General features: G+C 43.1%; 2 protein-coding genes across 2 annotated transcripts in view; one reads left to right on the top strand and one right to left on the bottom strand.

Moving 5' to 3' along the window:
• The window catches only part of LOC311127586 (homer protein homolog 1-like), a 30,715-nt gene extending 15,830 nt beyond the window's left edge, over positions 1-14,885 (top strand). Inside the window, exons 3-9 of the mRNA XM_084159404.1 lie at positions 323-454; positions 561-653; positions 1,807-1,955; positions 2,766-2,925; positions 3,198-3,308; positions 3,490-3,570; positions 12,742-14,885. Of these exons, the coding sequence (XP_084015530.1) occupies positions 323-454; positions 561-653; positions 1,807-1,955; positions 2,766-2,925; positions 3,198-3,308; positions 3,490-3,570; positions 12,742-12,936 (921 nt within the window). The 3' untranslated portion in view covers positions 12,937-14,885. The remainder of the gene's footprint in view (positions 1-322; positions 455-560; positions 654-1,806; positions 1,956-2,765; positions 2,926-3,197; positions 3,309-3,489; positions 3,571-12,741) is intronic.
• A 347-nt stretch (positions 14,886-15,232) lies between these two features.
• The window catches only part of LOC311127664 (junction-mediating and -regulatory protein-like), a 76,112-nt gene continuing 63,686 nt past the window's right edge, over positions 15,233-27,658 (bottom strand). Inside the window, exons 3-10 of the mRNA XM_084159524.1 lie at positions 22,208-22,358; positions 20,046-20,215; positions 19,367-19,532; positions 18,936-19,123; positions 18,635-18,718; positions 18,445-18,540; positions 17,809-18,322; positions 15,233-17,707 (exon numbers count right to left, since the gene is read on the bottom strand). Of these exons, the coding sequence (XP_084015650.1) occupies positions 17,391-17,707; positions 17,809-18,322; positions 18,445-18,540; positions 18,635-18,718; positions 18,936-19,123; positions 19,367-19,532; positions 20,046-20,215; positions 22,208-22,358 (1,686 nt within the window). The 3' untranslated portion in view covers positions 15,233-17,390. The remainder of the gene's footprint in view (positions 17,708-17,808; positions 18,323-18,444; positions 18,541-18,634; positions 18,719-18,935; positions 19,124-19,366; positions 19,533-20,045; positions 20,216-22,207; positions 22,359-27,658) is intronic.

Below are 27,658 nucleotides of genomic sequence, written 5' to 3'. Positions count from 1 at the left end.
CTTCCTCTCTCCCTCACCCCTCCCTCTCCCACTGTGGTCGATGCCAGTAGAGTCAATCAGCCTCACTGGGGCCTCTCCTCTCATTGATAGCTTCCTGTTTACCAATCAATGGGGATGTAACACGCGCACACACACACACACATGCGTACTCACACACCAATAAACACACACACACACTTTTTGTCTGACACAAACACAGATGGATAACACATCTAGTCGTTGCTGAAGGCAACCGTCCAGAAAACAACAAGCCCGCTCATCTTTTAGGCAAATGGGTCAGCATTGCTTTTGTGACTCATACAACTCCTCTCTCCTTCCCCAGGCAATCATCAACAGCACCATCACCCCCAACATGACCTTCACCAAGACCTCCCAGAAGTTTGGCCAGTGGGCCGACAGCCGAGCCAACACCGTCTACGGCCTGGGCTTCTCCTCAGAGAACCACCTGCTCAAGGTACACACACACACACATCGCCACGCTTGAGCTCACAAACACACCACATACATACACACACAGACTGATTTAGTCAGTGTTGTCTGTCATTGTGGTTCTTTCTCAGTTTGCAGAGAAGTTTGCAGAGTTTAAGGAGGCGGCCCGGTTAGCCAAGGAGAAATCCCAGGAGAAGATGGAACTCACCAGCACCCCCTCTCAGGTAATCCCAACAATGCACACCCCTACCTCAGATGGGATAGTTCACCGACACTACTTACTCACATTGATTAAAAAAACATGTTTCCTCACATTAAATGTAGTCTTTGGACCAGTATAGACTGCAAAGCACTTGTTGTTTTTGTATAACCCACCACTAACGTTAACATGTTTTACCAGAAAACAAGGGGAGTGAATGGACCCCAGGTGATTTAGGTATCACAGGAAGTGATTGGAAACACTACCTGCAAAAGCACTACTCTTGGATGAGACGTTAAACTAATTCCTAATGGGAGTGTCTGAAGCCATTACTCTCATGGCAAGACTATAGTGTGTTAACGCCAGTGTCCTGGCTAAACTCCCAACCTGGCCACCTAACCATCCCCAGCTTTCAATTGGCTCATTCAACCCATCTCTTCTCCCCTGCAACTCTTCCCCAGGTCGCTGCACTAAAAAAGAATGTGCTCTCAGTACCTCCCAAAGTACCTCCCAAAGTACCTCTCAGAGTACCTGTAAAAAAGAAGGTAAAATGGAATCAAAATCATTGTCATCTGACCCCAGTGTCCGATAACCCTCCTGCTTCGCCCTCTTACCCCAGTCCAGTGTTGATATCCCCAACTACCCCAGGCTAACACACTCCAGCCCTTCAGGGGGTCTCCCCACAATGTTGTCACTGCTGTATCTTAGAAAAATGGACAGAAATTACAATTGCTTTTGTCCATTATACAGTTTATACAGCATACTGTATATTTAACCTAGAATTGAGGTGTTGAATGGCACTGTTCCACTCTTTGGGGAGAACCCTGCCCTCCGTTGTGGATTAACAACCCCTCTCTCTCCCATCCTAATGTCAGATTAACACATAGATTAATTAATCCCTTCTCAGTCTCAGATTAACTCTGATCTCCGAGTGTCAAATATGCTCCCATAAAGCGATGTTTCTTTTTTCAAGTGAGAAAACAACAAGCTCACTTGAAAACACATAGGCCTACTCACTTGAGAGAAACAAAAAACATCACTTTCTGTGGAGTGTAACTCATTGTGCAGGTATTCTCTCCACATGACATCAGTCTTTTCTTTACTCAGCACCTGAGAACATATAAAAAGAGTTAATATGTATTTCTGTTACAATAACCTTATTGTTTACATCATGTCAGGAGTCGGCCACCGGTGACCTGCAGTCACCTTTGACCCCGGAGAGCATCAACGGCACTGATGACGAGAGGGGCACCACCCCCGAAACGCCGCAGCACCCCCCTGAGCCCCGTGCCGAGCCTTCTCAGAACCAACTGCCCTTCTCCCACAGGTAAGAACCAGGCTCTGAAGCCAGGGGCTGGAGTAGGATGTCAAGCCCAAAGAGTGTGCACCTCAGTGGGCCAAGGCATGGTCAGTCAGTGGGTGAAGGCTGAATAAATGAGCACATTCAGTTCTCTTTGGAAATGTTAAGATAATACCAATTGATACAAAAACTATCATCTTCCCTTGTACAAGCTGAACATCCACAGTACTCCACGATGCTCCCATGTTCAGTCTGGTAATGGAGGGGTTTAGCTGTCCACTGGGACCTCTGATATAAAATGCAGCAGAGCAGCAGCACTGTGTGGTCTGCCCGGACAGGCCCTGGATGTGTCCATTCATCCATCTCTTATTCATGTGGTCCCAGACCCCCTGGACAGCAGTTAAGCATTATATTAAAACACTGTGGAGTTCTGATTTAATTATGAATGTATTTCACTCCCCCACCCCTCCGTATTCACCGTACACGGTTCCCCTCATGTCCACTCTAGTCTCTGAGGTCAGTAATGCTGATGAACATGAAGTTGAATATGTATTTGTACATTGGTGCTGGAATGGTAAATAGTATTCTAGTCAAATGACAGCATTGTTCTTTTTTTGCAATCAACTCAGGAAGACAACTATTGAGTTTATATCAAAGAAGGAGTCTTGATCTTGTGGTCTTAGTCTTAAGACCAGTCGTGACCACAAAAAAACAGTCTTGGTCAGTTGGTCTTGTCATGGTCTCAATACACTGGGTCTGGGTCTTGGCACCAATGTCTGGGTCTTGGTCTCAGCTCATGGTCCCCGAAACTCTGCTGAAGTGTCTGTCTGTCTCTAGTTCGTCCAGTATTAACAAGCACTGGGAGGCCGAGCTGGCAGCCCTGAAGGGAAACAATGCCAAACTGACAGCAGCTCTGCTGGAGTCCACAGCCAATGTCAAACAGTGGAAACAACAACTGGCTGCTTACCAGGAGGAGGCTGAGAGACTTCACAAACGGGTAAGACTGACTGACTTTATAAAGGGTTATAGAGAGAGACTACACAAACTAGTTAGTTAGGCTACACAAACGGGTAACAGACTTTATAAAGGGATACTAGAGCGAGGCTACGCAAACGGGTAACAGACTTTATAAAGGGATACTAGAGCGAGGCTACGCAAACGGGTAACAGACTTTATAAAGGGATACTAGAGCGAGGCTACGCAAACAGATCAGAATGGTTGCACAAAGAACATAAGAACTGTATGATTACCAACACTGTATGTCCTCAGGTGACAGAGCTGGAGTGTGTTAGTGGTCAGACGACAGTCATCAAATCCCAGAAGACTGAGCTCAACCAGACGATAGAAGAACTGGAGTCAGCATTAAAGGCCAAGGAGGATGTGTGTGTGTGTGTGTGTGTGTGTGTGTGTGTGTGTGTGTGTGTGTGTGTGTGTGTGTGTGTGTGTGTGTGTGTGTGTGTGTGTGTGTGTGTGTGTGTGTGTGTGTGTGTGTGTGAACTGTATTTATGAGGGAGAAAGCGTACATGAGAGCCCTGTTATTGTATATTTTCTCTCCCTGCAGGAACTAGAGAGGTTGAAAGAGGAAGTAGAGAGTGCCAATGAGTTCCAGACTCAGAAGGAATCGCTAACACAGAAACTACAGGTGAGACTAATGAACAACACTACTGTGTTGCACTGCACACTACACTGGGCCTCATACACCTGCTTTCACTGCAGTGTGTTTGTGTTTGTTGGTTTGTGCGTGTTTGTCTTTGTGTGTGTTTGTCTATACAGTGCCTTGCAAAAGTATTCAGACCCCTTGGATTTCTTCACATTTTGTGTTACAAAGTGGGATTAAAATTGATTTAATTGTTATTTTTTTGTCAACAATCTACTCAAACTATTCTAATGTCAAAGTGGAAGAAGAATTGTCATGTTTTTAAGATTTATACAAATTTGATTACTTAAATATAGTCGTTGCATAAGTATTCAAGCCCTTTGTTTAGTGAAGCCTAAATTAGTTCAGGAGTAAAATTTGGCTTAACAAATCACATAACTTACATGGACTCACTGTGAGTGAAATAATAGGGGTTGACATGATTTTTGAATGACTACCCTTTCATCTGTCCCCCATACAGTACATACAACATCTGTCCCCCATACAGTACATACAACATCTGTCCCCCATACAGTACATACAACATCTGTCCCCCATACAGTACATACAACATCTGTAAGGTCCCTCAGTCAAGGGTTGAATTTCAAGCACAGATTCAACTACAAAGCCTCCTAAAGAAGGCCAGTGATTGGTAACAAATCAGACATTGAATATCCCTTTAAGCATGGTCAAGTTAATAATTATGCTGTGGATTATGTATTAAACCACCCAGACACATCAAAGATACAGTTGTTCTTCTGAACTGAGCTGCAGGACAGGAATGAAACTGCTCAGGGATGTTACATGGTGATTTTAGAACAGTTAGAGTTCAATGGCTGTGATGGGAGAAAGCTGAGGATGGATCAACAACATTGTAGTGACTCCACAATAATGACTTAAATGACAGTGAAAAGAAGAATACAAATATACAGAATACAAAAAATTCTAAACATGCATCTTTTGTGAAACAAGGCACTAAAGTAAAACTGCAAGTAAACAAACAAGGCAAAGGAATACACTTTTTGGCCTAAATGCAAAGCCTTATGTTTGGGGCAAATCCAACACCACACATCACTGAGTAACTGCTTCCTTGTTTTCAAGCATGGTGGTGGCTGCATCATGGATGGTATGGGTATGCTTGACATTGGCAAATACTGTGGAGTATTTCAGGACAAAAATAAATGGGATGGAGCTAAGCACAGGCAAAATCCTAGAGGACAATAACCTGCAACCCAAGGCCAAATCTACACTGGAGTTGGTTACCAACAAGATAGTGAATGTTCCTGACTGGTTGCAGTTTAGACTTAAATCTGCTTGAAAATCTATGGCAAGACTTGAAAATTGCTGTCTAGCCATGATCCCCAACACCTTGACACAGCTGCATTACATTTACATTTACATTTACATTTACATTTTAGTCATTTAGCAGACGCTCTTATCCAGAGCGACTTACAGTTAGTGAGTGCATATATATATATATATATATATATATATATATATATATATATATATATATATATATATATATATATATATATATATATATATATATATATATATATATATATATATATATATATATATATATATATATATATATGGTCTGTCATTTTTATCATAGGTACACTTCAACTGTGAGAGACGGAATCTAAAACAAAAATCCAGAAAATCACATTGTATGATTTTTAAGTAATTAATTTGCATTTTATTGCATGACATAAGTATTTGATCACCTACCAACCAGTAAGAATTCCGGCTCTCACAGACCTGTTAGTTTTTCTTTAAGAAGCCCTCCTGTTCTCCACTCATTACCTGTATTAACTGCACCTGTTTGAACTCGTTACCTGTATAAAAGACGCCTGTCCACACACTCAATCAAACAGACTCCAACTTCTCCACAATGGCCAAGACCAGAGAGCTGTGTAAGGACATCAGGGATAAAATTGTAGACCTGCACAAGGCTGGGATGGGCTACAGGACTATAGGCAAGCAGCTTGGTGAGAAGGCAACAACTGTTGGCGCAATTACTAGAAAATGGAAGAAGTTCAAGATGACGGTCAATCACCCTCGGTCTGGGGCTCCATGCAAGATCTCACCTCGTGGGGCATCAATGATCATGAGGAAGGTGAGTGATCAGCCCAGAACTACACGGCAGGACCTGGTCAATGACCTGAAGAGAGCTGGGACCACAGTCTCAAAGAAAACCATTAGTAACACACTACACCGTCATGGATTAAAATCCTGCAGCGCACGCAAGGTCCCCCTGCTCAAGCCAGCGCATGTCCAGGCCCGTTTGAAGTTTGCCAATGACCATCTGGATGATCCAGAGGAGGAATGGGAGAAGGTCATGTGGTCTGATGAGACAAAAATAGAGCTTTTTGGTCTAAACTCCACTCGCCGTGTTTGGAGGAAGAAGAAGGATGAGTACAACCCCAAGAACACCATCCCAACCATGATGCATGGAGGTGGAAACATCATTCTTTGGGGATACTTTTCTGCAAAGGGGACAGGACGACTGCACCGTATTGAAGGGAGGATGGATGGGTCCATGTATCGCGAGATCTTGGCCAACAACCTCCTTCCCTCAGTAAGAGCATTGAAGATGGGTCGTGGCTGGGTCTTCCAGCATGACAACGACCCGAAACACACAGCCAGGGCAACTAAGGAGTGGCTCCATAAGAAGCATCTCAAGATCCTGGAGTGGCCTAGCCAGTCTCCAGACCTGAACCCAATAGAAAATCTTTGGAGGGAGCTGAAAGTCCGTATTGCCCAGCGACAGCCCCGAAACCTGAAGGATCTGGAGAAGGTCTGTATGGAGGAGTGGGCCAAAATCCCTGCTGCAGTGTGTGCAAACCTGGTCAAGACCTACAGGAAACGTATGATCTCTGTAATTGCAAACAAAGGTTTCTGTACCAAATATTAAGTTCTGCTTTTCTGATGTATCAAATACTTATGTCATGCAATAAAATGCAAATGAATTACTTAAAAATCATACAATTTCATTTTCTGGATTTTTGTTTTAGATTCCGTCTCTCACAGTTGAAGTGTACCTATGATAAAAATTACAGACCACTACATGCTTTGTAAGTAGGAAAACCTGCAAAATCGGCAGTGTATAAAATACTTGTTCTCCCCACTGTATATGTAGTTAGTGCATACATTTTATTTATATTTTTTGTCATACTGGCCCCCCGTGGGAATCGAACCCACAACCCTGGCGTTGCAAACGCCATGCTCTACCAACTGAGCTACATCCCTGCCGGCCATTCCCTCCCCTACCCAGGACGACGCTGGGCCAATTGTGCGCCGCCCCATGGGTCTCCCGGTCGCGGCCGGCTACGACAGAGCCTGGATTCGAACCAGGATCTCTAGTGGCACAGCTAGCACTGCGATGCAGTGCCTTAGACCACTGCGCCACTCGGGAAAGGTGCAAAAGGTGTTTATAACATCTATTGACTCAGGGAGATTTTAGTTATTTCGTTTATATTAATCTAAATAATAAGTAAAAAATCTTCCACTTTGACTTTACATAGTATTTTGTGTAGATTGTTGACAAAAAAGTGACAACCCCCTAGAGTCAATTGACTCACTGGTGCGTCAATCTAAGTTACATAAAACAATCCCTATAAAAATGTCAGTTTACAGTGCATTCGGTAAGTATTCAGACCCCTTGACTTTTTCCACATTTGGTTACGTTACAGCCTTATTCTAAAATTGATGAAATAGTTTTTTCCACTTCATACAGTGGCTTGCGAAAGTATTCAACCCCCTTGGCATTTTTCCTATTTTGTTACCTTACAACCTGGAATTAAAATAGATTTTTTGGGGGTTTGTATCATTTGATTTACACAACATGCCTACCACTTTGAAGATGCAAAATATGTTTTGGGGTGAAACAAACAAGAAATAAGACAAAAAAACTGAAAACTTGAGCGTGCATAACTATTCACCCCCCCAAACGCAATACTTTGTAGAGCCACCTTTTGCAGCAATTACAGCTGCAAGTCTCTTGGGGTATGTCTCTATAAGCTTGGCACATCTAGCCACTGGGATTTTTGCCCATTCTTCAAGGCAAAACTGCTCCAGCTCCTTCAAGTTGGATGGGTGCTGTACACCAGCTGAAATCTTTAAGTCATACCACAGATTCTCAATTGGATTGAGGTCTGGGCTTTGACTAGGCCATTCCAAAACATTTAAATGTTTCCCCTTAAACCACTTGAGTGTTGCTTTAGCAGTATGCTTAGGGTCATTGTCCTGCTGGAAGGTGAACCTCCGTCTCAGTCTCAAATCTCTGAAAGACTGAAACAGGTTTCCCTCAAGAATTTCCCTGTATTTAACGACATCTATCATTCCTTCAATTCTGACCAGTTTCCCAGTCCCTGCCGATGGAAAAACATCCCCACAGCATGATGCTGCCACCACCATGCTTCACTGTGGGGATGGTGTTCTCTGGGTGATGAGAGGTGTTGGGTTTGCGCCAGACGTAGCGTTTTCCTTGATGGCCAAAAAGCTCAATTTTAGTCTCATCTGACCAGAGTACCTTTTTCCATATGTTTGGGGAGTCTCCCACATGCCTTTTGGCAAACACCAAATGTGTTTGCTTATTTTTTTCTTTAAGCAATGGCTTTTTTCTGTCCACTCTTCCGTAAAGCCCAGCTCTGTGGAGTGTACGGCTTAAAGTGGTCCTATGGACAGATACTCCAATCTCCTCTGTGGAGCTTTGCAGCTCCTTCAAGGTTATCTTTGGTCTCTTTTGCCTCTCTGATTAATGCCCTCCTTGCCTGATCTGTGAGTTTTGGTAGGCGGCCCTCTCTTGGCAGATTTTTTGTTGTGCCATATTCTTTCCATTTTTTAATAATGGATTTAATGGTGCTCCATGGGATGTTAAAAGTTTCAGATATGTTTTTATAACCCAACCCTGATCTGTACTTCTCCACAACTTTGTCCCTGACCTGTTTGGAGAGCTCCTTGGTCTTCATGGTGCCGCTTGCTTGGTGGTGCCCTTTGCTTAGTGTTTTTGTTTTATCCCCTGCTGATTTTGTACGTTTGCCCACTGACAAAGAAATGATCAGTCTATAATTTTAATGGTAGGTTTATTTGAACAGGTAGAGACAGAATAACAACAACAAAAATCCAGAAAAACGCATGTAAAATTTTTTATATATTGATTTGCATTTTAATGAGGGAAATAAGTATTTGACCCCCTCTCAAACAGAAAGATTCCTGGCTCCCAGGTGTCTTTTATACAGGTAACGAGCTGAGATTAGGAGCACACTCTTAAAGGGAGTGCTCCTAATCTCAATTTGTTACCTGTATAAAAGACACCTGTCCACAGAAGCAACCAATCAATCAGATTCCAAACTCTCCACCATGGCCAAGACCAAAGAGCTTTCCAAGGATGTCAGGGACAAGATTGTAGACCTACACAAGGCTGGAATGGACTACAAGACCATCGCCAAGCAGCTTGGTGAGAAGGTGACAACAGTTGGTGTGATTATTCGCAAATGGAAGAAACACAAAAGAACTGTCAATCTCCCTCGGCCTGGGGCTCCATGCAAGAGCTCACCTCGTGGAGTTGCAATGATCATGAGAACGGTGAGGAATCAGCCCAGAACTACACAGGAGGATCTTGTCAATGATCTCAAGGCAGCTGGGACCATAGTCACCAAGAAAACAATTGGTAACACACTACGCCGTGAAGGACTGAAATCCCGCAGCGCCCGCAAGGTCCCCCTGCTCAAGAAAGCACATATACAGGCCCGTCTGAAGTTTGCCAATGAACATCTGAATGATTCAGAGGAGAACTGGGTGAAAGAGTTGTGGTCAGATGAGACCAAAATCGAGCTCTTTGGCATCAACTCAACTCGCCGTGTTTGGAGGAGGAGGAATGCTGCCTATGACCCCAAGAACACCATCCCCACCGTCAAACATGGAGGTGGAAATATTATGCTTTGGGGGTGTTTTTCTGCTAAGGGGACAGGACAACTTCACCGCATCAAAGGGACGATGGACGGGGCCATGTACCGTCAAATCTTGGGTGAGAACCTCAGCCAGGGCATTGAAAATAGGTTGTGGATGGGTATTCCAGCATGACAATGACCCAAAACACACGGTCAAGGCAACAAAGGAGTGGCTCAAGAAGAAGCACATTAAGGTCCTGGAGTGGCCTAGCCAGTCTCCAGACCTTAATCCCATAGAAAATCTGTGGAGGGAGCTGAAGGTTCGAGTTGCCAAACGTCAGCCTCGAAACCTAAATGACTTGGAAAAGATCTGCAAAGAGGAGTGGGACAAAATCCCTCCTGAGATGTGTGCAAACCTGGTGGCCAACTACAAGAAACGTCTGACCTCTGTGATTGCCAACAAGGGTTTTGCCACCAAGTACTAAGTCATGTTTTGCAGAGGGGTCAAATACTTATTTCCCTCATTAAAATGCAAATCAATTTATAAAATTTTTGACATGCGTCTTTCTGGATTTTTTTTATTTTTATTCTGTCTCTCACTGTTCAAATACACCTACCATTACAATTATAGACTGATCATGTCTTTGTCAGTGGGCAAACGTACAAAATCAGCAGGGGATCAAATACTTTTTTCCCTCACTGTATATACTGAGATCATGTGGCACTTAGATTGCACACAGGTGGACTTTATTTAACTAATTATGTGACTTCTGAAAGTAATTGGTTGCACCAGATCTTATTTAGGGGCTTTATAGCAAAGGGGGTGAATACATATGCATGCACCACTCTTCCGTTATTTATTTATTTTGCATTTTTTGAAACAAGTTATATTTTTCACTTCACCAATTTGGACTATTTCTGTGTATGTCCGTTACATGAAATCCAAATAAAAAATCAATTCAAATTACAGGTTGTAATGCAACAAAATAGGAAAAACGCCAAGGGGGATGAATACATTTTTACATTTTAGTCATTTAGCAGACGCTCTTATCCAGAGCGATTTACAGTTAGTGAATGCATACATTTTCATACTGGCCCCCCATGGGAAACGAACCCACAACCTTGGCGTTGCAAGTGCCATGCTCTACCAACTGAGCTACAGGGGACCTGTATCTACACACAATACCCCATAATAACAAAGCAAAAACAGGTTTTTAGAAAGTTTTGCATATTTAGTAAAAATAACTAACGGGAATATCACATTTTACATAAGTATTCAGACCCTTTACTCAGTACTTTGTTGAAGCATCTTTGGCAGCGATTACAGCTTTGAGTCTTCTTGGGTATGACACTACAAGCTTGGCACACCAGTATTTGGGGAGTTTCTTCCATTCTTCTCTGCAGATCCTCTCAAGCTCTGTCAGGTTGGATGGGGAGCGTCGCTGCACAGCTATTTTCAGGTCTCTCCAGAAATGTTAGATTTAAGTTAGGTTTAAGTCCGGGCTCTGGCTATGCCACTCAAGGATGTTCAGAGACTTGTCCCGAAGCCACTCCTGCATTGTCTTGGCTGTGTGCTTAGGGTCATTGTCCTGTTGGAACGTGAACCTTCGCCCCAGTCTGAGGTCCTGAGTGCTCTGGAGACGGTTTTCATCAAGGATCTCTCTGTACTTTGATCCGTTCATCTTTCCCTCGATTCTGACTAGTCTCCCAGTCCCTGCCGCTGAAAAACATCCCGACAGCATGATGCTGCCACCACCATGCTTTACCGTAGGGATGGTGCCACGTTTCCTCATGACGTGGCGCTTGGCATTCAGGCCAAAGAGTTCAATCTTGGTTTCATCAGACCAGAGAATCTTGTTTCTCATGGTCTGAGAGTCCTTTAGGTGCAAACTCTGAGGGCTGTCATGTGCCTTTTACTGAGGAGTGGCTTCCGTCTGGCAACTCTACCATAAAGGCCTGATTGGTGGAGTGCTGCAGAGATGGTTGTCCTTCTGGAAGGTTCTCCCATCTCCACAGAGGAGCTCTGGAGCTCTGTCAGAGTGACCATCGGGTTCTTGGTCACCTCCATGACCAAGGCCCTTCTCCCCCGATTGCTCAGTTTGGCTGGGCGGCCAGCTCTCGGAAGGGTCTTGGTGGTTCCAAACTTCTTCCATTTAAGAATGATGGAGGCCACTATGTTCTTGGGGACCTTCAATGCTGCAGAAATGTTTTGGTACCATTCCCCAGATCTGTGCCTCGACATAATCCGGTCTCTGAGCTTTACGGACAATTCCTTCGACCTCATGGCTTGATTTATGCTCTGACATGCAATGTCAACTGTGGGACCTTATATAGACAGGTGTGTGCCTTTCCAAATCATTTCCAATCAATTGAATTTACCACAGGTAGACTCCAATCACGTTGTAGAAACATCTCAAGGATGATCAATGGAAACAGGATGCACCTGAGCTCAATTTCGAGTCTCATAGAAAAGGGTCTGGTTGAGAGAATGCCAATAGTGTGCAAAGCTGTCATCAAGGCAAAGGGTGGCTACTTTGAAGAATCTGATATTTTGATTTGTTTAAAACTTTTTTGGTTACTACATGATTCCATATGTGTTCTTTCATCATTTTGATGTCTTCACTATTATTCTACAATGTAGAAAATAGTAAAAATAAAGAAAAACCCTTGAATGATTAGGTGTGTCCAAACTTTTGAGTGGTACTGTATAGATTTTTTTATTTAGGACAAACACTTTAAAACCTTGTTTGTTATGATTAATGTTTTGATTGTACTTTTTGACATGAATGAATGTGTTATTCAATGCATTTCTATGGGCTTTAGTAAAGGCCAAAATCTATATTTTATCCAATAATTGATACCTAAAGGGGTCCTAAAATTCAAAATCAAATAGCTAAATGATCCATAGTTTGACCATCTTAAAACATTTCCATATGTCAGTTTAGGATCCCCCCCTCTCCCAGCATCTTAGACTCATATATATATATATATATATATTAACATATTAACAATTTGTACATTATCCAGAGCGACTTACAGTAGTGAGTGGATGCATTTTAATGTGTACTGGTCCCCCGTGGGAATCGAACCCACAACCATGGCGTTGCAAGTGCCATGCTCTACCAACTGAGCCACACAGGACTAATTTAATCCCACTTTTTAACACAATAAAATGTGAAGAAATCCAAGGGGTATTAATATTTTTGCAAGCCACTGTATGTGTGTTTTGCTGTGCACACGTTAACACAACCTCCCCCCTCCTTTACTCCACCCCCAGGAGACGGAGGAGAGGAACCAGACATTGGAGGCCCAGCTGGGGGAGTTGGAGCTGCGTCTGGAGGGCAGTCAGCTGGAGAGCGAGGCCTTCAGGAAGAGTCTGCGGTCCCTGCTGGAACTGCTGGACGGGAAGATCTTTGAGCTGACAGAGCTCCGAGACAGCCTGGCCAGACTCATCGAGGGCAGCAGCAGCTAGAGGAGACGAGAAGTGCTACGACAGAGTCCCCAAGTGGAGCACCATCACCACCATAATAACACAGTGACGGGAGGATGAATGCTAGTCAGTGCACGAGGGCACTGTACGAAAATATTCACACGCTGTTATTAGGACATGCACAGTCATTATTCTTCACTAACACCCACATAACCAAGCATGTGTTGATTATGCCACATGCTTTAACACAATTCTAAATAGATAGACTTGCTCACTTGGATTCTCTAGTTTTGGCTTATGTTAACTACATATTGCTGGTACACCTGTATACTATATGAACGTACTCACACACCTTACACACACACTTCAGAGGTCCTGTCGAGGCTTTGCCTGGGCCCTGCCTTCCATCTCTTCTCCTCTCTCCCTGTGGGATGTTCTTTACACATTACAGACTACAAGCTGCTCAAATATCTATTTTCTCTCTGCTTTTTTTGCCAAGTCTGGCTAGCATTCCATAGGAGAGGACGTTGAATATGGTGGGTTATTTTTCTTTGGGTTTTTCTTCCATTACAGACACTAACAGAAAAAGGAAGCCCTCATTTTCTATATTTATTTGGTGCAAAGTTCAGTTCAGGCATCCAGAGTTGCTGGTGGATGTTTTGTTTATTTGTTTAATCTTCGCTGTTGTCCACCATGCATTCAGGTCTGGTTTCTAACTATTATACATATACCAGTTTATTAGTCTATTGTTACTACAGTACTATTATTGCTCTGGTTACTATGGAGATATCATTGTCAGCCAAACGGACAGTCAGATTAGATGTGGTCATGGAGATGTAGACAGTCGTACTCACTGGTCCTTACAGCGTTTCACTGGACTCTACGGCCGTTCGCTCTGAGGCCCCATCTAACACTGGGCTAGGACTAAGGGTCAGAGGTCAGACAGATGACCTCCCAGTGACCTTGTTATTAAACGCTCCCAATGTCCTCCCTCCTATCACAACGTTTCCATGGAGATTAAAGAAGAATGTGGCATTTTGTCCCAGATTGAGGACCGATCTGGGACAACCTTCTATATTAAATGAGCAATACAAAGAAGAGCGTCAAGAATAAAAATACACATTTTAGTCTCACTTTCAGGTATTTTCCTCCTCTTCTTGGAAATGTAAGGCGAGACAAGGTGGAAACAACGCCAACCCAAGGCCAGAAGCTGGGGTTTGGATCAGCAGTTACTACAAAAGTATTTCCTTTCTATAAACTTTTTTTATTACAAATACTAATATAACACATTTATAGTGCACTTGTGAAAATGGAATTGAATGTTTGGGTGAATCCAGAATGATTTTTATTTATTTTCCCTCCCCATGTTTCTGTTGCGACTTGAAGTGCATTGATTGATTGGTTCCTATGTTTTCCCTTAATTTATTATTCCAGATATATTATAACCACAGATTATGATAATTGTATGAAACAAATGGTTTTTGTTTGAACTTAATGATTTTCACTTACTCTTTTTATGTCTGGTATGTGGGTGTCAAGGTTTTTGTGGGAAAAAACTGGCAATATTTTTGAACTATTTATAAAGGAAATGGATTTATAGAGACCCTTGTGCATAGCAGGTGTGGTTTGCAGAGAGACTTTCTTTCCTTTTGCCAAATATGTTTTCCTGTACAGATTATGAATTTGGCTGACATTGCCTTTGGTACAAAGATGCATCAATGGTAGCTAACTACGGTACTTTTGTGGGGTTTACTATTGCCAAAACTCTGTGATAATGTATAAAAAATAAATAAACTATATACCTGAAGAACACTATTTAAGGGCTTGTTGGTTCTGGTATCTTTGAGAGACTGAATGGGGTTTCTGGGTTGGTTGGTTTATCATAGCGTTTCAATTATGATCTGTACTATTTGAAAGGGAATAACGTTTGAGTAATAATTTAAAATGTTGATTATACCACATGCTTAAACAATTGTAATTGAGTTTATAGTAAAATAAACAAAACAAAAATGAAGGGTTGTCATTTTTCACTATCATCTGAATGCTGCTCTTGTTTTGTCTCTGTACCTTCTCTGTAGAGACCCAGTTCAGTTCCCATCCTGTCCTGATGCTTCAGTTCCCATCCTGTCCTGATGCTTCTTGTATAACATCACATCCACTCACTGCCTAAAAGGAGATTGTTTGGCTGTATTTTTATGAATGACTATTTGTGGTTGACGTCATGTGGACGTGCATGAGATGTGCTAGACCCAACAAAAGTCTGGTTTGGCCAAAGGCTGAGTTGAGTTCACTGAGTTCTAATGGCTCTGTGATGCCAAGTCAAAGAACCGGACAGGAAGACATTTTGGTACTTGGTTTTATTTTGAAGGGAAAAAATAACTGGGATATATAAAGCAGTTAGGAATGCAATGACAGTAAAAGACCAGAGTAAAATGGAGAAAAAAACCCCATCTTAAGCACATTTAAATTTTTTATGGTATTGCTTTATAAATCCTTACTCCATTTCTTAAATCATGACGTTTTTTACTCAAATACTTAGGATGTTTTTAAGCATGCTGATGTATTTTCAGGATGTACACTTCATTACATTATAATACATTACATTTTTCAGTTCAATATAATATTGCACTTATCTAGTGACGGACTCATCTTCAAATCAGACCAGGCCAGCCACATGCATAAGGTCATACAAGTCAAAAAGGTTATAGGTCAAACTGTAGTGTTAGATAAATACAGAAAGAAGAGATGGAAATGAATAATACATAAAAGATTTTACAGATCATGTATAACAAAGATAGGTATAAAATAAACAAAATACATAAAGACCCCAAATACAATGAGGAAGAAAACTGACTGAAAAATGGAAGTGATTTTCCAACAGACAGGTTTGTACTGTGTATGTCTACAGAGAACATGAGACAGGACTAGGACGGGGGCATCTCAATATAACTAAAATGGCTGCCTCTACAATCCTAGACTTCTCCTCATCTGCACTAAAAAATCTGTACAGTGGAAAGCTAATTCCTCTGAGTCATTCCACTGTGTTGCTGTCACCTACCCATCGTTTATAGATCAGTGCAGATGAAGGAGAAGCCACTTCAGACTACAGAGACGCAGTCAGAGATATGCGGACGCTGCAGAAAGTCACAATTGTGTTTTGACCACTTGCCATGAAGACACAACATGAAGCATGAGCCCCATATGCTCAGCCCACTGACTCACTGTGGTTAGTTACCAGTACCACACCACTGGTGGATTCAGTGAGGTAAACGCACAGATAGAAATATAATGAATAGAGCTGACAAGATCCCTATTCTACATGACAGACAATCATTTCAGTTCTGCACCATACATTTCTATCTCTGAGCGTTTTTCAAGACCGGAAAAATACAGTACTACCACCTTTGACCTGGCCAAACGTCAACTTGGACAGCAGTTGTACACTCCTTCAGTTCATCATTCTCTCTTCAACATGTCCTTCATACTCAGTTAATCATTCTCTCTTCAACATGTCCTTCATACTCAGTGCATGATTCATTACAGTAAACATAGAGATTGTTCCTATAGGAAAAGTCTCAGTTTTGACACAGCTCTTAGATACAACACAGATAAAACAATCAGGTCTGGATAAAAAGGTGAAGCGACTCCACTGTAATAGTGGACTCATATGAAAAATTATATCAGTGAAAACAAAGCAGTGAAAAAAAAGTAAAACACTCCTAAATAAAAACGACCTTAAAAAGAATGTAAAAGCACACTTTAAAAACCATCAACAGAAACAACACACTACATGATGGAATATGAGTATGGAATGAATGACACATGTCTGTGTAGAGCTGAACAGATCAGCTGGCTGTAAAGGGCACTGGTTTTACAGAGAACAATATCATCATGACTTCTCGACACCAGGGGTTGCCACGCTCACCCGCAGATGGCTGGACAGTGTGAGTGAAGGCTTTTTGTTCCAGCCAAACAATAACACACCTTATTCTATGGGGGTTTGAATTAACATTAAAGAAAACACTCAATCCTGTCAAACGGAAAACAAACTCGCCACAGCAACCTAACCTCTCCAACCTCTTATAGTTCATTCTATATAACGGATCCCAGAACCCTAGCTCTCCAGTCGGTGCACTGACAAGGAGCCTTACTCCCCCGCTTGGTCCAGGACAAAGAAGGAATCGAGTGAAGGAATTGCTTTTACATAGTGACTTTCATTACTAGGTTCTCAAAGTGCTTGACTTCATTTAGAGCGTGAGGAGTCAGCACAACACAGAAAGCCAGGAGCAAAGGCTAGTGGTCCATTACAAAGACAAGAAGAAATAGTAAGAAATAGCTAACATCTCTACTCAGGAAACATCTCTACTCAGCTTTCAGTCTGTCAATGTGGAACCAGAAATAGTAGATGGTAGTGGCTGAGATCAAAGGTCAGAGTCCCAGTCGGTGCATGGCAGGCCCTCGTCCTCAGACTCCGACCAGGTGTGTGTATCTCGTATCTAGTTCTCCCAGTCGGTGCAGGGCAGGCCTTCGTCCTCAGACTCAGACTCAGGCGAAGCCTCCTTGATGCGTCTCAGGGCTTCGTGGATGGAGCGGGTCAGAGCGTCGGCAGAGTGGGGGAACGAGCCCTTGGTGTGCCGCTGCTGGTCCGGCCGCGTCCGCACCTTCTTCAGCCGGACGCCCTGCCGGATTTGGGCCAGGATGTTGTTGCTCTCGTCATCGTCTGGGTCGGGGGCTAGGACTCTCAGCTCAGCCTTACGCAGGTGGAAGCTGCCTCTCTTCAGGGAGTTCAGGACCTCGTCCATGGGAGAACTCGCTGGAGAGATGGGAGAATGGAACAATGTAAAAAATCTAGTCAAGTTATAATTTTGATATATTCCTTTAAAATACAGGTAACAGTATGTTGTCATGTCTGACCTCTCCTCCATTGTGAGGAGTCCAGCGTGGCTGTCTTCTTCAGTTTCTTCCTGGCTGTCTGCAGCTGACTGCTGTCAAAGAACCGTGGGGAGAAGGGAGCCAGGGGGAGAGGCTCTGAATCCGACCCAGCCTTGGACTGCCGGACTGGGCTAGTGGGGTGAGCCCGCTCCCCTCCCTCACTGGAGAGGTCCTCTAAGGAAGGAGGGGGTGGGGGAGGAGGAGGGGGAGGGGGTGGAGGGGCAGAGGAGGGGAGTGCCGAGAGGGGAGATAGAGAGGAGACGGCAGAGCGAGGCCCAGTGGCGCCCCCTAGCGGGGGTAGAGAGACACTCTGGTAACCACAGGCATCAGAGGGTGGAACAGAGAGCTCAGGGAGGTCAACGGTGTCTGTCTGGACACTGGCAGCCAGGGTCTCAGGCCTCCTCGTTGGGGAGAGGGGAGAGGTGGTTTTCCTCCGGGAGTGGCCGTGGGACATATGCAGTCTGCTGGACTTCAAAGTCACCTGACCAGGGAAACGCTGCAACAGACAGAGAACCAACAGTTACAACATGGCCCGAGTCTAAACACATCGTCAACCTAAGATGTACTCAACATGAGAGATTTAGAGTGTGTTATTCAGAGGTAACTGTGTTCTCTCACCTGTTTGAAAATGCGTAGTCTGTCCAGAGTTCTCGATCTATCCAGACTCATTCTGGCATTACTCCTCGCCTCCTCTTCCTCCTGCTCCTCCCCTCGCTATGGAGAAACACAGATAGGATGAGGAACTCTATTCACCGTCATCCCTGTAACACTGAATGAACACAAACACTAATGAAACATATCAGTGTACCTGTTGCAGTGCTTGATGGATCTGGTCGTCCTGACTACCTTGGCGTTGCTGTATCTTCTGGTTGTGGTTGATGATACAGATCTCCTGGTTATAGATAAACAAGACATATTACAGCCAACACATTACAGGAGGATTGAAGTATTGGTTTTACTTTTCTACATATTTTTGTTCTCGAGGTAGGCTTTCATGGCTTTGATTGGTTAGTAAGTCCAGAGGTTAGCGTGTGATTGGTCAAGTAGGCTTGCTTAGCTTTGATTTGTTATTAAGTCCAGAGCTAAGCGTGTGATTGGTTGATTATTACCTTTTTGTTTTTAAGGTAGGCCTTCTTGGCGGTGATGCGTCCCCTGCGTGCCTCTAGCTGTCTGGTCCTCTGCTGCAGCTGGCTGAGCTTGTCTCTGAGTGGGGGAAGAGGGGCAGAGGGGTCCTCTACCCCCCGCATTGCATCAGGACTCTCATACGCATCATAGTACACCACCTCGTCCTGCCGCTCTGGGGAGGGAAGGGCACAGAGAGCTACACTGTTAGTAAACCTCACTAGTAGTGTTTCTACAGAGGCTCTGGAGCTGAGCAGTTAGAACAGGTCTAAGGGTTCATTAACAGTAACAGGTATAGATGTATAGTACTATTATGGACCAGTGATAGGTATGCGGAGGCTGGTGAGCTGGGCATTGAGCAGCAGTTCCTAGTCTGAATGTTCCTTAGCAGTAACAGGTATAAAGTGTATAGTATTACCCGTGATCTGTCTGCGGAGGCTGGTGAGCTGGGCGTTGAGCAGCAGTTCCTCACAGCGCAGCACCTCAGCCTGGATGTCATAGAGTTGCAGCTGGAGCTCATAGTACAGCGCCTCCATCTGGTCCAACCGCTGCATAGCATTCTCTCCCTCCTGCAGGCTCTGCATCTGAGACAGACAGACATAGATGGTCAGAAAGACAGACAGAGAGACAGAGTATTGTGTACCTCAGGGATGGACAACTTTGATGGGGGTGGGGGCCACAAAATATCTGAACTCATCATGAGCGGCCGCAGTTGCAACAGTAAGTTGAGACCCGACTGAGTTTTTTTAGTTTTATTGATCCGAGGCCCTTCAAAAGGGGAGCCGCGGGCCGCCGCCAGTTGCCCATCCCTGGTGTACCTGATGTGTAGTAAGATAGCTGGTGTAACATGGCGGCTGTGGCATCATCCAGGTAGGTGATACACATTGGTGGTGGATGAGGCGTGGTTCCCCAATACAATGTGCTTTGAGCATCTTGAAAAATGCTATATAGCATTATCAGTACATCCCCTTTCAGGCAGTGTTTCCTCTGCTACATGCAGATCTCCTTGGCCCTCATCAGTTGACTATTTTTTACTATAATAACAGTAGTAGTATAGTAATAGTATTAGTTGTAGTACTGTAATAAAGTAGTTATACCTCCTCTTTCAGGCCGTGTTTTCTCTGCTCCAGGCAGATCTCCTTGGCCCTCATCAGCTGCAGCGTTTCCTTGGAGACAGCGTACTGCAGACGCTCCATGCGGTCCACGGCTACAGCCCACGTCGACTTGCCAAACTTCCTCTGGTCCACACGCATCCGCTCGTACACCGCTGCAACACACACACCCACAGAACAATTACTGTAAAACTTAAATGAATAGCTTGGGCGTTTATTTGCTTAAATCACAGAACACAACAGGCGCTTATTAGAGACTGGCTTCTATTTGAGCCAGGCGTCTATTTCCTTTGTGCACACAGCTTTTGCTTATTTGCATAGTTAATAGTTTAATTCCAGCATTCACTTCCAGCATTTTAATCAATTTCTTCATTTCCTGCACTAATGTGTTATCATTTACACACCGTGTCACATTTATTTTGTCTTAGTATGCCTCTATTATTTTTCTTTTACAAAACATTTAATTGACAGAATACTTATTCTCTTCTGACTGTGCATTTTCGGCAGTTCTTACTTTCACCACTAGAGGGAGATCTTCCGATTTCTAGGGGACTGTCCTGCCTAAGTTGTTTTTGCGCTTGCCAGTTAGCTAGCAGTTCTCAGCTGTTAGCAGCCAATGGCTAGAAGTTTTTTACTGGAGATAAAAACATTTTGGGGGATAGTTATAGAGTTTGTAGTCAGTGTGGAGCCAGTGGATAGTTGGGTTATGGTTAGTTTGGGGATTCTGGGAGAGCAGTTTAAAGCCTGGAGATTATGGTCTGACTGCGTGAGTGTTGGTTAATGGGCTGATCTGCTATGTGGATAATTCATGGCTCTGGAGTTTGTCTGTACAGAGTTTGTGTGTGTTTATGTGTTTCTCTGTGTGTTTCTCTATAGGCGCGTTCACACCTTAGCCCAGGGCTAAGGGAGATTTTAGCTCGGGGCTAAGCGAGTGTTCACACTTGCACATTCTAAGGTGGGCTAGCACCAACCTTAGCCCAGGGCTAGCTGGTCCTGCTTCGGAGCAGGGTTAGCATCGACTTTTCGGGGTTAGCCCCAGAAAAACAGTGCCAAACTAGCAAGTGTGAAACTAGGTCAAGAACAACACCTAGAATGATCACTGTCCAATCACAAAAGCGAAACTTCCACTTAATTTACATTTGCTCGTGAGGCCTGTAATACGTTCTGCACGTTATTATGAGAAGTAAATTCATACTATTTAATCCTAACATTTTGCCTAACAAAAATGGTTGCTATGCAGGCTGGCTAAGGTCTTCTCACTTAGCCAACTAAAGCTACAAACTCTACAGCTAGAAGGGCAGCAAACACTCAACTTTCCTCTGTTTTCATAGCTTTTCTATTGACATTTAATTGCATATATCTATGATAATAATATTGTTGCATGATTTCGCCTGGATCAGAAAAGTTGATGTCTCGTTCGTTCACTGCATTCTCTGTACAGGGGCGAGATATAATTTAAAAAGTGAAACATTGTTTCCGATGTCGGACAGGCAGACAGCAATGTTTATACAAACCATCATTGTCGGAAATCAAAAGCTAGGCCAGAAGCACAGGGAAATATTGTGTTAATAAATGACTTATTGCTTATAATATTGGATCATGTGTCGGAGATGTTGGTCGCATGTTGTGTTTGTCCGTTAGCCCAGGGCTTTGGAATTCAAGTGTGAATCCTTAGCCCAGGGCTAAAGCTTAGCCCAGGGTTAACAAATGCTTGTGTGAACACAGGCTAAGCTAGCCCAGGGCCAGTCTAGCCTGGAGCTAAGATATCCCGGGGCTAAGAACAATGCCAGTGTGAAAAGGCTTTATGTGTGTGTGTGAGTGTGTGTGTGTGTGTGTGCGTGTGTACTCTCCCGAGTGGCGCAGTGGTCTAAGGCACTGCATCGCAGTGCTAGCTGTGCCACTAGAGATCCTGGTTCGAATCCAGGCTCTGTCGTAGCCGGCCGCGACCGGGAGACCCATGGGGCGGCATACAATTGGCCCAGCGTCGTCCAGGGTAGGGGAGGGAATGGCCGGCAGGGGATATAGCTCAGTTGGTAGAGCATGGCGTTTGCAACGCCAGGGTTGTGGGTTTGATAAAATAATGTATGTGCTAACTGTAAGTCGCTCTGGATAAGAGCGTCTGCTAAATGACTAAAATGTAAATGTACCTTTCTGAGCCCTGGCGGTAGTCTCAAAGAACTTGACGGTAAGGTCCTGTATGGAGAGGACGGCAGCGTGAGCCTTCCTCGTCCACTCCTCATCCTCCCTCCTCAGCCCCTCCACACGACGAGGCCCCAGACGCTCCGTAGCCAAGGAGATCTGACAGAGGGGACAAAGGTCAATAGGGGTTACGCAAAGGTCAAATCAATCATTTTTATTCATATATTATCCCAGAGGGAAATATGGTGTGCCCGTCCAGCAGTATAAAACAAAGGGATTGGATTAATAAATGAAAGTCAAACTATCGCACATTGATACATCGAGAAATTAAGACCATACAAATAGTGATTAATTGAGGATTTAACCTCTACGGGATCGGTGTCCCGTATATGGGACGGTTGAGCAAACGTGCCCTATTGTGATTAGCATTACTGTTGTAAGTAACAGCAAACTTTCCAGGACATAGACATGTCTTATATGGGCAGAAAGCTTTAACTCTTGTTAATCTAACTGCACTGTCCAATTTACAGTAGCTATTACAGTGAAAAAATACCATGCTATTGTTTGAGGATAGTGCACACCAACAAAAAACGTATCACGGCAACTAGTTTGATACATTCACCTCTGATGGAAAATCATGTACTTACATTCAGTAATCTTGCTCTAATTTGTCATCTTAAGGGTCCGAGAGATAAAATGTAGCATAGTTTTGTTTGATAAAATACATTTTTATATTCAAATGTAGGAACTGGGTTCTACAGTTTGAACCCCTGCTGTCTCTGGCTCCACACCCACCCCGCTCGGCCATCTAGATATGTGAAAGTTAGTGTATAAGCTAATGAGCCATCATGTATGACATTCCTGGGAGTGTGTAAACTTACATTTTGTATTACCATATCATTTTTGTATGTTCTCTATAGTTATGTACTTGAAAATGTATCAATTGACCAATTCGGCACATTTGGGCCGACTTGATACAAAATAGTCCCGTATTGTAATGCTTCACTGGCTCAATCTGAAATTTTGCACGCACACTGCTGCCATCTAGTGGCCAAAATCTAAATTGCTTCTAAACTGCCATATTATATTGTGGACTTTCTCTTACATTTCAAAGATGATGGAATTATCTTTTACCAGATCTAATGTGTTATATTCTCCTACATTAATTTCACATTTCCACAAACTTCTAAGTGTTTCCTTTCAAATGGTATCAAGAATATGCATATCCTTGCTTCAGGTCCTGAGCTACAGGCAGTTAGAATTGGGTATGTCCTTTTAGGCGAAAATTGAAAAAAAGGGTCAGAGACAGTTTTAAAGCTTTTAAGAAAGCTAACATAAGTGCATGTGACAGATGGGAGCAATAACAAATATTCTATGTTGCAATCTTCAGTTTGCTCCACTTCCCTATATTAAATGGATTTTAAAAATTGTGATATAATGCTTACTTCAGTATGAATGTATGTGCAGTTGATATTTAGCCATAGAATCAATGACCAAAAAATAAGTATTTTCAATTTCTGTAAATTAAGTCTTCTTAACATTCAGAACTGAAAATGAATAAATCAACCCGATTTAAACGTCTGGAAAGACATATTTTAGACGTATTTTCACTTAATTTTGCTTACTGGAAGACTACATACACTCACTCATATGTTAATATCTCAATGTGTCTGTATGGGCGCTCTCTCACACACATGCCACACGCATGCATGCACGCAGGCAAGCATACACACACAGTAATCAACAGCATGCCTCAAGGGACCTGAGTGGTTTACATCAGCCAACAAACGGTATGCTGAGTGTGTGTGACGGAGGGAGAGAAAGAGTTAGATAGAGAGGAGGGAGAGAGTAGTTAGAGAGAGAAAGAGAGAGACGGAGAGAGAGAGAGAGTGTGTTCGAGGGAGAAATGGCAAGATAAAGGGAGACTACTCAGTCAGTCCCACAAAATTAGACATGACCTTAGTGCTGAGGTATCCATTCTCCAATAGAGAGGGGATATAGACTTCGCCTAACATCTGGGCCTAGCTCCTACCCAGGAGACAAGTCACACATCCTGCTGTGGAACTATGGAAACACCCTAACAATGGGGATGCCATCTTAAAGAAATAGGCCTACTGCAAACACTGGCTAGTCACTTCACTGCAGACTTTCTTTCCAGGGGCTATTGACGCCATGTAAAATAAACAATTTCTAGTATGCAATTGTTCTCCCTGATACTGTTGTTGACTGTTGTCTGTCTGTGTGTGTGTGTATGCCTAGGCGGGTTAGGCATGGTTCTGGTTACATAAGGTGTTCCTGTAGTGAAAGGGCTACAGATATGAATAGATTAAGGTAGCGGATAACTAGAATAGAAGTATGAGAATGGAATAATGGGATAAGAATAGAATAGTGGATATGATGTCAGAGAGCCTTTATGTTGTTTTCTGGCCAGTCTGCCACCTGGTCCAGTAAGCCCCTCCCTCGCTCAGCTGTCACTTACTGGCTGCTGTGTTGTTGTGGTGTGGACCGTGTGGTGTGGGTCTCATAGCTATCCATGACCTAATCCCACACCACTAAATTATACACACACACTGCCTCTCTCTGCATACAGTAATAGAACTACACTACAAAAATATAGTCCTCCTTTAGCTCAGTTGGTAGAGCATGGCGCTTGCAACGCCAGGGTTGTGGGTTCGATTCCCACGGAGGGCCAGTATGAAAAATGTATGCACTCACTAACTGTAAGTCGCTCTAGATAAGAGCGTCTGCTAAATGACTAAAATGTAAATGTAATATACACTACCGTTCAAAAGTTTGGGGTCACTTAGAAATGTCCTTGTTTTCGAAAGAAAAACAATTGTTTTGTGCATTAAAATAACATCAAATTGATCAGAAATACAGTGTAGACATTGATAATGCTGTAAATGGCTATTGTAGCTGGAAACTGCAGATTTTGAATGGCATATCTACATAGGCGAACAGAGGCCCATTATCAGCAACCATCAGTCCTGTGTTCCAATGGCACGTTGTGTTTGCTAATCCAAGTTTATCATTTTAAAAGGCTAATTGATCATTAGAAAACCCTTTTGCAATTATGTTAGCACAGCTGAAAACTGTTGTACTGATTAAAGAAGCAATAAAACAGGCCTTCTTGAGACTAGTTGAGTCTCTGGAGCATCAGCAATTGTAGGTTCGATTACAGGCTCAAAATGGCCAGAAACAAATAACTTTCTTCTGAAACTCGTCAGTCTATTCTTGTTCTGAGAAATGAAGGCTATTCCATGCGAGAAATTGCCAAGAAACTGAGAAGGGTTCTGTGAAGGGAGTAGTACACAGCGTTGTACGAGATCTTCAGTTTCTTGGCAATTTCTCGCATGTAATAGCCTTCATTTCTCAGAACAAGAATAGACTGACGCGTTTCAGAAGGAAGTTCTTTGTTTCTGGCCATTTTGAGCCTGTAACCCACAATTGCTGATGCTCCAGAGACTCAACTAGTCTCAAGAAGGCCTGTTTTATTGCTTCTTTAATCAGTACAACAGTTTTCAGCTGTGCTAACATAATTTTGAACTTTTGAACGGTAGTGTACCTCCATTCTTCTACCCATCTTTCCACACATTCTCTACAGCCCACTGCTGTAATCTGCGCATCAGACAGCTGGTGTCAATGGGAGTAGCAGCCAGGTCTGTTCCCAGGGCCATAGGGCCACAGGCTGACATAACAACAAATAGACCAGTGTCATGTGTCATGGTCCTTATCACAGATGCTTAAAACTGCCTTCTATCACTTTGGGAGTGGGGAACGACACCACACAGAGAGAGCACAGACACACACACAGTTTCATCATCCAGAACGTTAATGTTCTTCCTCCTACCTATGCTACATAGCCACCGGTCCGTAGCTTACAGAAGCTATATGACTTATTAATGCATGCCCTCTGACCCGGTCTGTAACAGAATACCCACGCTGCATCACTCCGACACGCGATATGGCCTTCCCACAATGCACCATTCATCCTATACCTGCTCTCCTTTGTTCTCGACACTCATTCACTTCATCCCTTCATTCATCTATCCATCAGTTCCCTCATTCATTTGTTTCACTTGGCATGTTGACAGGGGCTAAGGTTCAGGGATGGGCAACTCTAGTGCTGACAGACTGCAGTGTGTGCAGGCTTTTGTTCCAACCCAGCTCTAACACAGTAATCAAAATTGGCGAATTTGAAGACCATGATTACTTGATTACTTGAATTGTAGTTATTGCTGGGCTTGAACAAAAGCCTGCCCAATGATACCCATTGTCAGTTCAGACCAGGGCCTAAAATTAACTTTTTGGTCCACCGCCACTGTGGCAGGTAGATAAAAAAAAAATAATCTACCAGCCACTCAGTTTTCTTACCAGCCAAAATAAATTGTTTTGCTAAAATTACACCAACAAAACAATACAAATGTTTCTAAAACAATAAATGTATGACTAGTAAGAAGTGATGTGGTATATTGTTTAATTTCATTTTTTGTGACCTGAGTCTTTTAACCAAAATATCACAGATCAGACAAATTTTCACCTGCTCCTTTAAGAGCGGGAGGTTACCGTGGTAATGTGACTTGGGTCATGTTTGTGCCTGTGAGATTGAGTATGACTTTTAGCTGCGTTGTCTTCTCTTCCTGTTAGATTAATTTGGATTTTAAGAATAATGACTAAAAGATTTCACCCCAAACACAGTATAAATGTTAGAATTATCATGTAGTGTCAACCCACTAACAGAGGGGGCGGTACTAACCATTCAAGGGGGAAGGCGGAAACTGTTTAAGAAAGCCACCTAAAGGTGGGAGGAGCATAGTGCCTTTGTTTGTCAAGAAGTATAAAACCAGTATGTATGTGTTTTTAGCGCCAGAGCTCCCCATGAATAAATATACCGATAATTACTTGTGGATTGTGGACCTTGAATCATTGATGATTAAAACAAGAACTTTACAACCTCTGGTAATGATTAAAGCTTAGGTTGAATTAGAGATAGAAATTCACGTGACACTTCCCTAACAGTTGAAACTCAAACATTGAAAAACAACCTAGCTTGTGAACAAAACAATGTAAATAGCCAAGAAACACAAGGACAAAGTCTCACTTCAGAAGACTTTCGTTTCAAGTAAATTAGACCAACTTTTATGCCTGTGCGCAGCACTTCTAAAAATGAATCTTTCACAGCTCTTCGCGCCAGGCAGTGTTGCAGAGCAAAGTGGGACAGGCTGTATAGGATTCAAAGTTCTTTGACTTTGTGCGATTAAGTTACCAGCTATGAAACAAAACATCAGAAATACTTTGAAAACTGCTACTGCAGCATTTATTTTACTATACAGTGCCTTGCAAAAGTATTCATCACCCTTGGTGTTTTTCCTATTTTGTTGCATTACAACCTGTAATTTAAACAGATTTTTATTTGGATTTAATGTAATGGACATACACAAAATAGTCCAAATTGGTGA

Source organism: Coregonus lavaretus, assembly GCF_964263955.1.
Source record: "Coregonus lavaretus genome assembly, chromosome: 4".
Taxonomy (NCBI): domain Eukaryota; kingdom Metazoa; phylum Chordata; class Actinopteri; order Salmoniformes; family Salmonidae; genus Coregonus; species Coregonus lavaretus.
Note: the sequence above shows the minus strand (reverse complement) of the source record. Positions and strands in the feature narration are given on the sequence as shown.